We start from the raw sequence: 16743 nt of genomic DNA, 5'->3' as shown, positions 1-16743 counted from the left end.
CGTCGATTGCCTTTTCTCACCGTGCACTCACCGTTAAGTGCAAAAGAGTAGCTTATCATGCCAAGCAGGATCAGCAGTAACCACAAATTAGATAAGCGCATTTTTAGTAATTATTTAATATTTTCGCTCTTCCGTAAGTAGTATGTAAGCCGCGACGCGTACAAAAGCCAACTGATTTTCATATTTGCAGGAACCGTACAGTATTATTCCGATCTTGGAAATATTGTATTAGCACAAGTACTCGCCCATATGTGGGACACCAACACACACATGCACAAAGGTCTACTTAAAAATATTATTAGCAACGCTAGTATGTATATACATAAATATAATATCTGGAAATTTTATGTATATGTAATGTAACGGTACTTATTTGTATTTATGCACATGCTTATAAGAAATATGTGCAGAAAAGTCCGCGATAGCTTTCGTCCCGACAATAGTTTCATTTGTGAACACTTCATCTACGTGCAAATGTGTTGGTGTAGAGAACCCATTTTATACCTAAAATATATTCAAAATGAGTTTAAAGGGAGCCACTTCAATCATAAAATGTGCTCAATTTGTTGAAGGCACCTACATTGGCCATTTTTCTATGATGACGAGAGTATGTATGAAGATCAGAATAAATAATGAATGGCGCTACTAGAAATAAATCCACATCTTTTTTAGTTAGCCCTAGGTTTGTATAAATTTGAGAGCTATTTGAACATTATTTTGTGAATTAAATCATTTTGCGGGAAGCAACTTTTGTTATTGTGAAAGAAATGTATAAATAGAAATTTTGCTTTTTGAAGAACAAAAATTACGGTTGAAGCAAAAGCTTGGCATATTGACGAATTACGCGACACTGCCACAGGAAAAACAACCAACAAGAATTAGTTGGATTGCTAAGTGTCGTTGCTGAGGACAATGAAGGCAGTGAACACCTAAAAAGCAGTTGCTACCGAAGAAAACGTCAAAAAGGTCCACAAAATAATTTTGGATGATCACAAAGTGAAATTGTTCGAGATAGCAGGCACTATAAACATGTCAAGTAAACGTGTACGTCATATCATTCACGCAAATTTGGGTATGAGAAAGCTTTGTGCAAAATGGGTACCGCGCGAGCTCACTTTTGACCAAAAACAACGACGAGTCGATGATTGGAAGCAGTTTTTTGAAACATTCAAGCGTAATAAACCCAAGTTTTGGCGTCGATATATGAAATAAGATGAAACAAGGTTCCATAAATTCACTCCGAAGTCCAAACGACAGTTATACGTGTGGACTGCGCACGATGAACCTGCCCCAAAGCGAAACAGTCGGTTGGCAAGGTTATGGCATCTGTATTTTTGGATGCGCATGAAAGAGTTTTTACTGACTGTATTGAAAAAGGAGGGACCATCAACAGCAACTATTTCATCTGTTGTCAGATCTCTATGTAAAGAATGCTCGCTGGGAATAAATTTTCGTCGATTGAAGAGGTGATCGCTGAAACTGAGGCCCATTTCGAAGCAAAGGACAAATTGTACGAAAAGTTGGACAATCGCTATAAACTCTTAAAGAAAACTCTGTTGAATAAAAAAAATGAATTTTGCAAAAAAAAAAAAAAATTATGTTAGGCCGGAGACTTTTCGAAACATTACTGCCAAATTGTACATTGAAATAATGGAGTCGATTATGCTACCACACGCTGAATAAAAATTGCCACTGATATAGGTCTTTCAAGAGAACAACGACCCCAAGCATGCAAAAAACTCTTTTACTCTAGATGGAGTCGAAGTTATGAGATGGCCGGCTTAGTCAGCTGAACTTAACTCAATTGACGGGTTTTCTCTCACTTCGGCTTTCTTAACCTCTAGCACTTTAACTTCCTTAACCTCTGCTCAAAGCTGAAGGAAGCTGAAGTGAATTTGGTGGGTCGTGAAGGACGCATGAAAGGTCATTCCACTTGAAAAATGTATGTATTTATCGAATTATATCACGGTCCTCCAGACCTCTGAATCCATATTTTCTGCAATTTTAGTTGAATTAATATCGCAAAATGTTTTTCTAACATTAGACAATATATTCTGAGCATCTGTCGTCTTCCAGTTAATTAGTTAACTGTTTATATTCATGTTTACATTTTAAGCTTCGACTTCGAAGAATCTTGTGTAATATCTGACTATATCTCGCTTTATCAACTATTTCAATAATAATGCATGTCTGGCAGCTTAAAACTTGTTAGCGAACTCGAAGTGGGCTTAAGGTGTTTAAGTATTTCTGAGTAGAACACGTATTTAACATGAAACAATTATGAATGAGCGAGTCGTTTTAAAATTACTTTTAACAACGAGTGTATATATAAATAATGCTGCTTAACAGTACACCTCACAGTTGCCTCAGAACGGTTGCGGAACAGAAATCTAAGAAATATGGGAAAATCTACGGGTTTGCTGCTGCTTTGCATATGCTTAACGCTACAGGTGAAATACAGAGAAGAGTTAGTCATAGAGCTATAATAAAGAATTTTCTTTTCATAGCAGCTCATCGTCGCGCACCCCCTGCCGAGCGACGTCACGGCCCAGGCGGCGGTGGATGACACAAAACTAAATGAATTGCATCAAACCGAAATTACTAAGTCGAACGAGGTAAATTTCATCAAAGCGCTTGAGCCAGTGATTGTGACAACACTTGATGGCGCAGAAAAATACTTCGACACGCTCCAAACGGAGACTGCGCGGTTTGTCGATGGCGTGCTTAAGGCGCTGAAAGCGCTGCCCGAGGATAACGACTATATACGAAAGCTTACACCACGCTTGACGAGCTTGTTGGCGCGTTTGAAGGATACCTCTTTGAAAGGCCGATCAGCACTAATACGCGACATCGCCGATTTGTATGCAGATTTTGACAACATAACCGAGCGCAAAGACGACGACATTAAGGTTGCCGTCTTGAGTAAAGTTCTTGATAAATTCCAGTTGCTCGAAATGCATTTTCATGTGAACAACGCTGTTGATAGTGCGGTGCGGAGGTTCAACAGAGCCTTTGAGCAGTTTTGGGCTTCGCTAAGCGAGTCTCAGCGGACGGAGCACCAGCGTCTGGGTGATTTCTATGAGCGTTTTAAAGCCAGCAAAACTAATGAGGATAAGTTAAAAGGGTTTGAAGAGTTTCTGAAGATGGCTCTAGAGTTTGCTTGAGTTGATACCGAGACAAATTATTGTTAATTTGCCAAGTGTTGCAAGCAAGATGCCCAGTTTTTTAAGTTATGTAAGTGCTTTTTGAATGCTTTTAAGTTTAATAAAGTTTGATAGAAGTTCAGTCTAGATTTTCTCTACGACTGTGAATAAAGTTTTCTTAAAAACCTAAAAAAAAACCCATTTAGTCTTGCCATTCGACTTAAGTTTATAGCGAAAAGTTAAACTGTAAATGTACGTCCGAAAGTAAAAATAAAAAAATCAGCAACAACTCTGATAAGCCCTAACAGGAAGTAAAATAAATCACAAAAAAAAACTCATTGTTTAAGCAATTTCAAAGAATTATAATTTTTTTCGATAAAAAATTTCGATAAAAATGTAGTAAAATATTTTTTTTTTTACTTTTTTTAAAATTGTATATTGTCTTTTTATGAAATTAGTATTTAGTTGCGTGACCTTAATTTTTTAGTGTTACAGCACAGGTCGTGGCATTAGGCAGCCAGTTTTTGGCGTCTTTCGGTGGAAATAGACTCTCATGCGTTCTTCACAACCACACATAGTTGCCTGGTCGATGTCGGCTTACATCAGACTACTGTTTTCTTGACGTCAGTCCACAAATTTTCGATGGGGTTGATGTCAGGGGACTTCCTCAAGCCACCTTTTAGCTACTTTACTTATGTGCTTGGGATCGTTGTCTTTCGGCTGTTATTCGGTATTGGGTGAACGTCTTACACATTGACGCTATACTCTCCCACCATATTTAACAATCTTCGGTTCATCTGACCATAAAATGTTCCGCCATTTTGACGAAGACCAATTTAAAGATTCTTTGGCGAATCGAAGTCTTTGTTCAACATGCATTTCAGAAAATAACGGCACTTTTCTATATATTAAGAGAACGCCTAGCACTACTACGAATTTGACCGCAACAGTAAATATTTTACAAAATCTCCGACTGTTCAGTTTCGTGTTTCTCCTAATCACTTCCGCAAGACGCCAAGATTGAATTAGCGCGAAAGCGCCTCCAAAAATTTTGGCTGTGATAAAAATAAGTGCACTTGAACTTGAAGGCTTGCGGGCATTATAAACAAGTAAGGAAGGGCTAAGATCGGGTGTCACCGAACATTTTATACTCTCGCATGATAAAGTGATAATCGAGATTTCATTATACGTCATTTACATATTTTTCAAATACCGTATTTTTGTAAAGTTTTATTCCGCTATCATCATTGGTTCCTAATGTATACAGAGAAGGCATCAGATGGAATTCAAAATAGCGTTATATTGGAAGAAGGCGTGGTTGTGAACCGATTTCACCCATATTTCGTACATGTCATCAGGGTGTTAAGAAAATATTATATACCGAATTTCATTGAAATCGGTAGAGTAGTTCCTGAGATATGGTTTTTGGTCCATAAGTGGGCGAGGCCACGCCCATTTTCAATTTTTAAAAAAAGCATGGGTGCAGCTTCCTTCTGCCACTTCTTCCGTAAAATTTAGTGTTTCTGACGTTTTGTGTAAGTCGGTTAACGCACTTTTAGTGATTTTCAACATAACCTTTGTATGGGAGGTGGGCGTGGTTATTATCCGATGTCTTCCATTTTTGAAGTGTATATGGAAATGTCTGAAGAAAACGTTTCTGTAGAGTTTGGTTGACATAGCTATAGTAGTTTCCGAGATATGTGCAAAAAACTTAGTAGGGGACGGGGCCACGCCCACTTTTCCAAAAAGATTACGTCCAAATATGCCCCTCCCTAATGCGATCCTTTGTGCCAAATTTCACTTTAATATCTTTATTTATGGCTTAGTTATGACACTTTATAGGTTTTCGGTTTCCTCCATTTTGTGGGCGTGGCAGTTGGCCGATTTTGCCCATCTTCGAACTTAACCTTCTTATGAAGCCAAGGAATACGTGTACCAAGTTTCATCATGATATCTCAATTTTTACTCAAGTTACAGCTTGCACGGACGGACAGACGGACGGACGGACAGACGGACGGACGGACAGACAGACATCCGGATTTCGACTCTACTCGTCACCCTGATCACTTTGGTATATATAACCCTATATCTGACTCTTTTAGTTTTAGGACTTACAAACAACCGTTATGTGAACAAAACTATAATACTCTCCTTAGCAACATTGTTGCGAGAGTATAAAAATACTGAAATTCATTTCATTCAAGAATATGCGATAAGTAAACTGAGTGTTTTTTATTGCTTTTTTTTTGTTTTTGTTTACATATACACATAAATATGTATTTGTATATATATTTATTTCATTTAATTCACGTTTTCTTATACTTAGACTTGCTTATGACTAAGTATTTCTTAGAAATACTATCACTTTAGACTTACAACTACTTTACATTATTACAAGCACACTGCAAACGATAATATATATATATATGTATGTATGTCGTCACCTGAAATGCAAAATAACGTATCATCAAGAAAATCGAAAATGAGTTTTTATTGCTTTTGATTCACTACATCATATCATATATACTATATCGTAAAATTTCAGCTTCCAGTGACCACTGTGTCCAATATATAACCATTTTATAACCAAAACCCTAATTTTGTTTCTTCTATAGTTGGTCGCACTGGAGATATTCATCTATTGACAAAATACAAAAAGACTTTTTCGATTAGCCTATTTCGAGTCGTTCGATGAGACAGGTCGTTGCAAATTTTTTTGTTGGTAGACTCTTCATATGAACGTATGTGAACTTTCATTTCAATCTTCCAATTAATTCTTTGTTTACAAGCCACTTAGTGTCGCCGTGCCACAGTATTTTTTTACAATGGAAAAAATTGAATATCGTACAATGATAAAATTCTTATTCTTGAAAAATAGAAAAAGTATGAATGTTAAAAGTGTATAATGATTATTCACCCACAACTAGAACAGTAGAAAGATGAGTTGCTGAATTTAAGCGTGGTCGTAGAAGCCTTGAAGATGATCTATGTGAAGACCAAGCGCCAAAAAGCGCATCAACACCAGAAATCATAGCCAAAATACAGGATATGGTTTTGGAAGATCGTCGACTGACTGAAAAAGATTTAGCAGAGGCTCTACGCATCTCATTAGGCAGTGTGAGCCATATTTTAAGTGAAATTTTGAGTTTTTAAAAGCTGTGTGCACAATGGTTGCCGCATTCGCTAACAATGGAACAAAAACACATTCGAATGCGACTTTCACAGCTACATTTGGAGCATTTTAAAAAGAATAAAGTGGATTTTGTGCATCGGTTCATCACTATTAATGAGACTTGGGTCTATCGCCATGATCCTAAATCAAAACAAGAGGCTAAAGAGTGGTTTAAACCTGGTTGTTCGGCTTCGAAACGAATTCGTGTCTGGAAATCGGCCAAGAAGGTATGGCATCAGTTTTTTGTGCTGCAAGAGGAATTTTGTATGTGGATTACTTTCAAATTGGTAAACAAATTAAGTTTGAATATTATTGCAACCTATTAGAGCAGTTGAAGGAAAAAATTCGTAAAAAAAAAACACGGTTTGCAGAAGAAACAAATCCTTTTTCGTCATTTTGACAATGGCTAAAATCCATAAATTAAAATTCGAATTGTTAGATCATGCACCGCATTCACCAGATTTGCCCCTAAGCGACTTTTATTTGTGTCCAGAACTCAAAAAATGTATGCGTGGCAAGCATTTTTCAACAAATGAATAGGTCAGAACGGCCATTGAAGCGTATTTTGCAGACACTTCGGACTCTCACTTCAGGGATGGGATTCACAGATTGGAGGATCGTTGGAACAAGTGTATTAATATTCATGGAGATTATGCCGAATAATAAAGTGCATTTTGAATCATAAAATTGTGTTTTTCTAAACAAACGACAAAACTTATTGAACATACTAGGTTGTTGTAAAATACGAAAATATTTTTTCGACTTCCCTGTATTATTATCGATTTTCTTTCGTCTGTAAACTTAAAAGTGAAGTTACGTTATTTTGCGTTTTAAGTGACGATATATATGTACATACATATATACCGATGTTATGGAATAACAAAAAATTTCATAAGCTTTCGATTTTCCCGCACTCGCCGACGTGACTTGACATTGTGGCATACATAAAAATAAATCTAGGAAGGGTTGGTAATAATTGTTTCTTTTTTTGCATATTTTAAAAAAATAAATAAATAAATTAAACTTTGTAACTTGGATGACAACCAAACTGTGGAGGTACACTTTAACTATAAACATCAGTACACAAAGGAGAGCAGGGGAAACGCGATGGAAGTGCTAAACTGCTGATGGGAAATGTTCATGATATCGTGCGCAGAAGAAAGCTAAGCACGTAGCGGAGCTGAGTCGGTTAAGTCACGCTTAGCACTCAGCATTACATACGTATATACATACATACAAACAACTTGTGTAATTCAAACGATAAATCTGATTCATCATTTGAGCAGCTTAGGGCTAAATATATACGTACAAACATACAAACACGCATTTCTAACGGCTACTGTACAAATTGTCTACCTACATGTTTTTGTAATTGTTGTACTTAAACAATAATTTATAAATAATGGTAACTACTTTATATGCGTTACATGGTCGGCGTAGGAAATTCGCTCATTCTTAACACTTTAAACTAGAAATAAACGCGTACAAAGCATAATAGCGTTACGCACATACAGCGCCGACACGCACCACGAAGAAAGTACTTGAAGGGTTCGGCACTGTAAAAGCGTCAAAGAAATGCCTCACTAATACAACAACAACGTTTAACATTGTTATCAATTATTGGTGGTATGCTGCTGCATACGAAGCAGTGTCATGGCGGTTGTGTCTCCTTGGGTGGACTGGTCGCGGTGGTGAGCAGTGTTTTGGCGGCGCCGCCGCTCTGCGCCTGTAGCACAGTGTAGAAGCCGCTAGCTGCGCCTGGCAGTGGCATGCCCATGACGCTGGCGACATTCATGGCTGAATCGCCATCTTCCATGACAATGGAACTATCGGCCGCTGATGGTATGGTGGGCAGAAAACGTACACCAAGACGCGGCGGCGATGAGTCTTCCTCTTCTTGCACAGCCTCTTGACGCACAAGGCGCGGCTTGGCGGGCATTGACGCGTGTTGCTGCAGTTGCTGTTGCTGTGATTTGCTGCTGTGCGCTGAGACATGTAAAAATATGTGTAATAAAATAGCAAGTGCGGTCTATGTAAAGAACTCACCCATGATTGATGGCAGCGGCGTCGTGCTGCCCGCACTTGAACGCGACAATCGGAACGTTGACGTACTCGCCGTTGTGGCTGAAGCGGAGCTGTCATTGCGTGAGCTCGACAAATTTGAGTCTTGCGAAGTTTTTCGTGTTATCAGCCACGCCGAATGTCTTCGCCGATTCGGATCCATCATCTTGAGTGGTATGTTGCAAGTGTGCGGCAGCGCGCCCGCCGATGGTGGGCCATTGCGCCAACTAGACGAACGTGATGAACAGAAGTTCTCACTAGATATCGAGCTGGCGCGTGTCTGCTTCTGTTTTTGCTTTAGCTCAGCGAACTGATAAAGGTACGGTTCGGTATTGGCATTGCGCGAACGTGTACGCGCATGACGATGATTCGATTTGTTCGCTTTGCGTGTCCGGCGTCCGTCGAGGCGGCGTCGCTCTGGTGTCAATGCGTCATCGTCGTCGTCGTCGTCTGGATCGGTGCAATGACAACAGACTGCTAAGCGATGCCACGTTAAGCAAATCCACGAGTCACGCCGTTGATCGCGCTCTTGTAATTTATGCCAATTCGGCATTTCATTGGGCATCATCCGCAAGCAACGACAACCGGGTGGATGCGCGGCAGGCAGCAAGGGCGGCAGTTCTTTCGGCATGCGCACACCGCCTCGTCGACTCAGACCACCGGCTAGTGCTGTGTTGGCGGCAACTGCACCGCGCGTAACACGCGTCTCCTCAAAATGTTTGCACAGCGTTATGCAATCCTTCTTGAATTGCTTCGTCATGATGGCATAGAGAAAAGGATTGCAGCACGAATTTAATGGCAGCACAAATACTGTGAAGATCTTGGCTTGCTCCAACGTGATTAGTTGCAGGCCAAAAATGGCAGTGATGGAAAAGAATGCTATGGGCGACCAACAAAGAAAATCGGTAAAGACAAGTAGTGCCATTCGCTTTGCTATACGTGAGTCATTACTATTCCACGCTTGTGAGCCACGTATGGCCCAGTACATTTTCAAATAGCAGCCCATAAGCGTCAGGAAAGCACAACCGTTAATGAACATCAACGCAATGACATACGTCAAACTAGCCACGCCGGTTGTGGTCTCGAACGGCAAGCATACAGCAAACTTTCGATAGTCGGAGACGCCCAACAACGGCAAAGTAGCCATGATTAGCGCAAAAGTCCAACCCGCAGCCATGATGTATGAGGCCTGATGCAGCGATAGACGCTTATTGAGGTGTATCGCATGGGTTATCGCATAATTACGCTCTAGGGTAATCACCGCAAGCGTGTAAACCGACAACTCTGACGACAGCACTGCCATGAAACCAGAAAACTGGCACGTGCGCGACATCTGCCAGGGAATGGCAAACTTGCGAAACTCACCCAACGTGCCAGCGTCTACAATGGCCAAAGTGCCGAGGTAAATGCCCATTAAGAAATCTGCGGCAGCCAAATTGCACACCAGAAAGCGCGGAACATCCATCTTCGAACGTGAGAATAACAGCACTATAATAACGGTACCGTTACCTAGCAATGCCAGTAAATAAACAACCCAAATGCCACAACGCAAAGTCCACCAATCGAAGAGATCGGAGCAGGGCAAAAACGGACCGGGCATTGGTAGACATTGTATGGAGCCTGGTGCTATGTCAATGTCCATTGTGCCGAAGAGACCATTACTGAAACCGGCAAAACTGCTACTCATGCTCATTGAACTCGTCGTCGTGCCTGTGCCGTCTTCTTCGAAGTATTCCTCGACATAAGTTGGTATATTTCCGGGGTAATTAAAGTCCTGACCGAAATTATCCCAAATGTCATGCATTTGATTGCCAAACTTTTTGCTGAGGTTCTCTGTAAGAGAGAAAATGTTTTATAATAGGAAAATGTTAGAAGCGTGTAAATATCACTTACGCAGCTGCGGCCAAATATCCATCATGCTATTGTTCCACAAGCTCATGTCGAACTCCGAATCGGATGGAAAGAGTACAGCTTCTTGTACAAGTGGGGGCTTTTTGGCCGCCGACATCGCCACTAACGGTATGAAAGGGCAACAATGGTAAGCGTACGAAAGTATGAGCGTTTGAATGCGTGGGAACGTGTCTGGCGCAGGGAACTCACGCAGCTTCGGATTGTTGAAAGTCTTTAAATGCAGCAGTTTGCTTAGACCAGCCGACGGCAGCTCGGGAAAAATATTATTGCCCAAATTTAGGTCCTCCAACTTGGCGAAAGGCATAAAGGCTTCTTTGTGTATGGTGGTGATCTCATTACCTTCTAAGTCTCTAATGAAAAGAAAGGCAGTTAGAAAAGATAAGATAGAAACCTAGTAAAGCAGTGTGAAGTGACGGAACGCAGATGTTGAGAAAGCAATAAAAAATGAGTGAAATTATAAGAAATGGAGTGAAAAGGTAGTAATGACGCACATACGAAAATTAAAACGAAACTGATTAAATAGTATGAAACCAAAAATGTAAAGAATTATCCGGAAATAATACGCTATAAAATATGTGAAACTGGAGCAAAATATTTCGAAATTGTGTATACATACAACAACTGCAAACGTGGTATGCCGAAGAAGGCATCGTAAGGTATCGCTTTTATGCGATTATATGAGAGCACCAAATCGTGGAGTTGTTTAAGGCCGGCGAAGGGTCGCCCACTAAGAGATTCAATGTAATTACTCGAAAGATCTCTAAAAGGAAACAGCTAGATTACCAAGAATATTTACGGAAGACAACATTTTAGTACTTACAACAGTCTTAATTCTCTGCAATTGGCTAAAGTGGGAATGCGTACTAAGGAATTCGTTTTTAGCTCTCTGAAAGGAAATCAAAAATTAGTTTCAAACTATTTAAAAAGCTAGTTGACAGTGAAAACTCTTGAATTCATAGCTTGCCGCCACTTACAAGCTTTTCAGTCTTGCTGTTTGACGACACAAATTGGCGGGCACTTCTTTGATACCGGCGCGATCTAGTTTTATAACCTCCAATGAGAAGCAGCCGTCGAGATCAGGGAAAACCTTGAGTGAACGCACATCGGATAGAATTCTAAAGCAATTATACAAAAATAACAGTAAATTGATGCCGCGCATACTTACATTTATACATTTGTAAATTTGTTATATACTTTCTGTTGTTTTTACTCACAATTTTCGCAATCTCGTCATGCCGCGCAGCGCTTTCGGCATGATTATGGAAAGCGGATTCGCACGAAAATCAATCGTTTGTAAATTTCTCGGCAAATCCGTTTCATTGATCCAACGCAAGCGATTGCTGGTAACTGATCTGGAAATAGAAATTCACTTTGTATAAAATTTATCACTGAAAGAAGCGAAAAAGCGCACAAAACACACAAGCTTGACTGCATTTTCTTCTGTAAGTGTTCGATATGTACGAGAAAATAGTTTCGCGAAGTAAACTCAATTGAAATCATATCGTTTACTTAACGTTTGCTTTTAACCAAATATACATGCGCTAAACTTGTCCTCGAAACTTTAACTCCACACACACACCCACCCTCCAAAAAAAAAAATATTGTAAGAGGAGTAAATGGCATCGCCGCTGACGTCAACTTCAGTGTTGCATTTTGAACCCATTCTTATCGCTGCATTTAACATTGTCGTAATTATCCTGTTTACCCGCAGTAGGAGCGAGTGGAAAATTGAAGTCGCGAAAGCGGAAGTGCGCACATTCACAAAAATATAGAATTATCACGGTGTTAGTGTACATGTAAGGACCCTGCCGGCAACAATTAAAGAGATTGGAGAGATTGGAAAAATTGATCGATTCGGAAGTAATACATTAATAGAAGTTCTGAACTTTCGAAATTCCTTCAGTTCCTACTGGAGTTTTCACTTGTTAAATGATACTTGTATTCCATAATAACAACTTTGAAATTTATGCAGCGACTTTTAGCTTAGTTAAGTTAGGTAAAAGGTTAGGTTTTCGTGAGGTCTTGAATAATCCTACTTGGACTGCTTGAGACGCTTGTTGGTTTTGATGTCCAGTACCCCTAAGTACGGCTAAAAAGTATCGTCGTTCAATTGCAATGCGCTCAAAGCCTGCCACAAATTTATTGAGCCGGTTAATATCGACTCCAGCCAACTCGCCGGGTTGGTAAAAATTATGTCAATCAAGATGCTTCAACTTTAGCTTAGCGAAAGCTGGATAGTTATGGAGAGAGTATCTACACACTTCCACTCTACATTCCTCTCTGCAACTTTGACAAGTTGTGTCCTCTAAAATCTTTAGCCTTAGAGGCCTAATGAGACAATGTTCAGTTAGAACTCCGATCATGGTAAACTTTGTTAAGAGCTGGTAGTTACTTGGTTCCTCTGCATTCAAACGCTGTTTGTTGGCCAACGTTTACTGATTTTACACGAAGCATTCCCTTTTATAACATACAAATGTTTTCAAATTCTCGTAACTAGCACTACTTGGTGGTCGGAAGCAATTCTCTGCTGGGTATTTTCATTTTATTACGTTGAGTGCATACGGTAGGTGTGTACCGCTTTATAAACTGTTTATGTCTGCGCATATGCAAGTTTATATTGGCTGCTGACTGCAACTTGAGTCGCCACGCTTCGTTTGGCAATGCTTGCTTCCGATTTGGCGGCGAAAGAAGAGCTGTGCTGGAATTTCACGCTCAGTGGCAGTTGCAGTCAATATAATGCCTTCTTATCTGTTTCGGTGTCAGAAAAAGGGAATAGTTTTTATCACCTAAAGTCTTGCTCGCCGAAATGTTTAGTGGAATTTGCAACAAGATAATTTTTGGCTTTTTATTATTTGTTATATATTGTACTATTTTATGTACATAAATAAGTTTCAAAGCCAAAAAATATAAATATTCATTTGTGTTAGATCACTAAAAGTGTTGAGAAAAATCCATTTGAAGACGAGCTAAAGTGAGAAGGCGAACCAACCCTCCTAAGGTTTGTGCGCTGGGTTTGGGACCCGCCACGTAAAAAACGCCCCCCAATGAAAAGTAAAAAACAGCTTCGAAAGAGAAACCCCCCTATAACTTGTACATAATTTCGTCTATCTTGGGACCAGTTTTAACACCAACAACAGTGTCAGCCTCGAAATCCAACGCAGAATAACTCTTGCCATGCTACTTCGGACTGAGTGAGCAATTTAGAAGTAAAGTCCTCTCTCGACCAACAAAAACCAAACTCTATGGTGCAGAGGCATGCACAATGACGACGTCTGATGAGTTGACGTTACGAGTTTTCTAGAGAAAAGTTCTGCGGAATACTTATGGTTCTTTGTGGATTGGCCACGGCGAATATCGTATTCGATGGAACGATGAGCTGTATGAGATACATTCTACCGCTCAAATTTTGCCAGTCTAAGATTGAAATATCCCAGTAGACATACTTCCGCCGAGAGATAGATATTAATTGTCTTAAGGGGTTACATGGGTTTAAAAAAATCGAATTTGTATTGTCTTAATAAATTGTTCTAGAATATTGTCCTAAATTTTCAAGATCCGAGAAATAGTTTTGGAGATACGGCCTTGAGAACTTGTGCGCTCGAGGCAAGCTAGGCTATGTGCGCCGTCTTTAAACGCGTTTTTCTGGAAACTGTGTTCTTGAAGTGGATTGACAAGATTTCTTTAGAACTACTCAAGTGATCTTCAAAATTTTACACAAATCTTTGAGACACAATTCTTAAAAACTTGAACGAAGGATTCTTTTTCGTTTACAACTTACTATTTGAAAAGAAAATGTTGCGAAATTTTTACGGAAATTTAAATTTTTTTGTAAAAATGTCTGCCAAGAATCCAATTTTCAGTTTTTTTTCCTTCATCCTAATTTTTAGTTACGATTTTAACTAAGCACGTATTTTTCACTTCAGATGATTGTGTAAGGAGTTCTCCGGAAATGGCGTCACAATGGCCGAGTTTGAAATATTTTTTTCTAAAAATTTCAGATTTTCTTTGCTATACATCATTATAACAAAATATTTAGTTTTTTATATGAGAAAATTTTTTTGAGAAAATGCTGGTTTTTACCCGAGGAAAACGCTTTGTCGATCTTTCAGGACGAGGTGATCCATTTTTAGGAGTTTTTGTGCATCACAAACGTTGTGCATTCACTGTCGTCATAGCGAAATCAATCGTTACCTTTCACACGAAGATCAACATTACAACCTAAACTTACCTAAACTAATGTAAACATTGTAAACTTGCTGCTCCTTTCAACAAGTTGTTCGAAATTTAAAATAAAAGTGTAAATGCGAAGAATGTCCACCACCAGAGCGTAGAAGTGTACAAATTCTTGGCGCATCATTTAATATGGCGCTCGTAAATATGCAATGAAATAACACGTTATGATTGCAACTGCAGCATGCCACCGCCGCAGTGGATGCAAGCGTCGATGTAGCATGAAGTCTGGCACAAGTGCTGTCGTCAACACTGTGTCATGCTGCTGCCACTAGTCCATAACGCAATGTTTTACTGTTGCTGTGAGCACGAGCATGTGTCTGTTGACGCTCCCCAGTGTCTGTTGTCACATATTTCACGCTACTGCAGAGAATGCGGCAAGCGCATGCCAACATTGTGTTTGATCCTATTATCTTCTTATTTCGCTTTGTTTTGTAATAGCAGAAGAAGTTTTGATATTTCCACTTTTAACCTCATTTATGGATTCCGCTTGAACAAATCGTGTCAATGGCGGCGTGGGCGCTAGCGAGATTGTGTTACAGTGTGTATGTTGTTGGTGAAAGCACAAAATTTGTTTTTGCATTTGTTGTTACACGAGTAATACTGATGTTTTGCCTGCGAGTGCATTAGTTCGTGAGTGAATGATTTCTAAGTCAATTTCAATTTTTCTGCATTTATGCCAGTTCACTTTTGGCCTAAATTCCTAGCTGTGTCTGAAATGATGGCATTGTTTTTGCAGCTTCTACTTAGAATTCAGCTAAGGCGTCAACGTAGGTCACCATTTTGCTTGTAGTTAAATTAATTTTTGTTATATGAGTATTAATGAAGACGCTTGAATCCAATAACATTGAAGAATATGTATGGAAGATTCGATGCTATCCCTAACTAACTAAAGGAGATCGTTCACTTGCGTATAATATAAAGTTAGCTCCTCACCTCTCACATACACCCATAATACAAACTGAGCCATATTGACAGCACTTGTGTACGTTTTTATCTTGACACCATGCTGCAGTGGAGTTAGTCGTGCTGACAATCGATATGAGCCGCATAGCTTACCGTGTCAGCTGAATTATCGCGTCTGCAAGTGTGCACGTGTAAACTGATATTTCTTACACTCATTTTAAGGAGATAAACAGAACATGTTGTGCCCGTTTTGGTACTGTAAACAGACGTGTAGCATTCCTAGTAGTAAATATACTTGCCTGTAATATGTGTGTGTGCCTATGTTTATACCTATAAATGTGTTGCTTACAACAAAATGTTGCTGTGATATTTGTCTTTTGTCTTTAGCAGCAGCTTGTGGCTACAGCTTGGCATTTGCACTAATTTGAAATTACACCCATCGATGCTTAAGTCAAGTGCATTTAAATTGCGTTAAGCCACAGTCAGCTGCTGGTGTGGTGTTATGTAATATATTGCCAGTATGTAGGAATTTTTATTTATACAATAATAGAGCTAGCTCATATTCATATTTTTGTATGTGTTTGGTAACCTTATTTTATGCATTTGCGATCCTAAACTTACAGAACCGCTTTAGCATCTCAAAGCAACAGTTGGTCTTCAGGGCGTATGAGTAACATTTCGGCTATCAATACACTACATCAGTATGCTGGCGCAATCACCTGATGGGTGCACCATCTGCTGGAGCAAAACCAAAACGATTTGGATATTTTTCTGATTGCACAAGCATGCTGATGTAGTATATTGTGAATTTACCGCATTTTATAAGACTTTTCAAAACGTGAACATCGCAGATACATATGAATTCAAAGGAAAAACTATTTTGGGGAGGATTTATTGGTCTATATGAAACAATTCCGTGCCTGTGGAGAATTAAGACTGCGGTATATTAACCTATCCTTAATCCAAATGAGATAACCGTTTCTACTGACTTAATTACTGCCGAAGAGATATTATTTCATCACTCATTGGTTTCTTTTTTACTTAGAATCTAAAACCTTTATTTTCTTACTATACTGTGAACAAAGATTATTAAGTTTGCCTTAAGAAAGAAACGTTAGAGACCCCATAAATCATATATATAGGGTCGCAAGAGTGCTCATTAAAAATAATATTTTCAGATTTTATTCTTTTAATGAGAAATTTTCTTATATTGAGCATCACCAAATATTAATGTGTGTAACGAAACTGATCAAAGAAGCCTAAAAAAGCTGTGATGAGAGCGAAAACTAAAGTAAAGAAACTATTGCTGACAGCTTAACT

The 16743-nt window shown here is 39.2% G+C and overlaps 2 protein-coding genes across 5 annotated transcripts in view; one reads left to right on the top strand and one right to left on the bottom strand.

Moving 5' to 3' along the window:
• Positions 1 to 2360: 2360 nt before the first annotated feature.
• Positions 2361 to 3493, top strand: LOC120768173. 2 transcript variants are annotated; one of them, XM_040094737.1, is made up of 2 exons: positions 2361 to 2450; positions 2511 to 3493. In XM_040094737.1, the coding sequence occupies exons 1-2, from the start codon at positions 2400 to 2402 to the stop codon at positions 3162 to 3164; spliced, it is 705 nt and encodes a 234-aa protein (XP_039950671.1). In that variant the 5' UTR covers positions 2361 to 2399; the 3' UTR covers positions 3165 to 3493. The 2 variants fall into 2 exon arrangements, with proteins under 2 accessions (XP_039950671.1, XP_039950670.1); XM_040094736.1 differs by having other exon boundaries at positions 2508 to 3493.
• A 2992-nt stretch (positions 3494 to 6485) lies between these two features.
• Positions 6486 to 16743, bottom strand: part of LOC120767806 — a 66994-nt gene continuing 56736 nt past the window's right edge. For 2 of the 3 annotated variants that reach the window (XM_040094077.1, XM_040094076.1), the window contains 7 exons: positions 11502 to 11639; positions 11262 to 11402; positions 11108 to 11173; positions 10904 to 11047; positions 10270 to 10637; positions 8362 to 10209; positions 7967 to 8301 (listed from right to left, as the gene is read on the bottom strand). In XM_040094077.1, coding sequence (XP_039950011.1) covers positions 7967 to 8301; positions 8362 to 10209; positions 10270 to 10637; positions 10904 to 11047; positions 11108 to 11173; positions 11262 to 11402; positions 11502 to 11639 — 3040 coding nt within the window. Of the gene's footprint in view, positions 8302 to 8361; positions 10210 to 10269; positions 10638 to 10903; positions 11048 to 11107; positions 11174 to 11261; positions 11403 to 11501; positions 11640 to 16743 lie in introns of all 3 variants that reach the window. The other variant, XM_040094079.1, reaches the window with a different exon arrangement.

This window comes from Bactrocera tryoni, chromosome 2 (assembly GCF_016617805.1).
Source record: "Bactrocera tryoni isolate S06 chromosome 2, CSIRO_BtryS06_freeze2, whole genome shotgun sequence".
NCBI lineage: Eukaryota > Metazoa > Arthropoda > Insecta > Diptera > Tephritidae > Bactrocera > Bactrocera tryoni.
The sequence above is the reverse complement of the archived record's forward strand: the minus strand, read 5'-3'. Positions and strand labels throughout refer to the sequence as shown.

Bases quoted from the DNA above. Each gene is read 5' to 3' on its own strand.
- LOC120768173 (XM_040094736.1), top strand. From the start codon at position 2,400: ATGGGAAAATCTACGGGTTTGCTGCTGCTTTGCATATGCTTAACGCTA. The intron at 2,451-2,507 runs GTGAAATACAGA...TTCTTTTCATAG, and splicing joins GCATATGCTTAACGCTACAG to CAGCTCATCGTCGCGCACCC.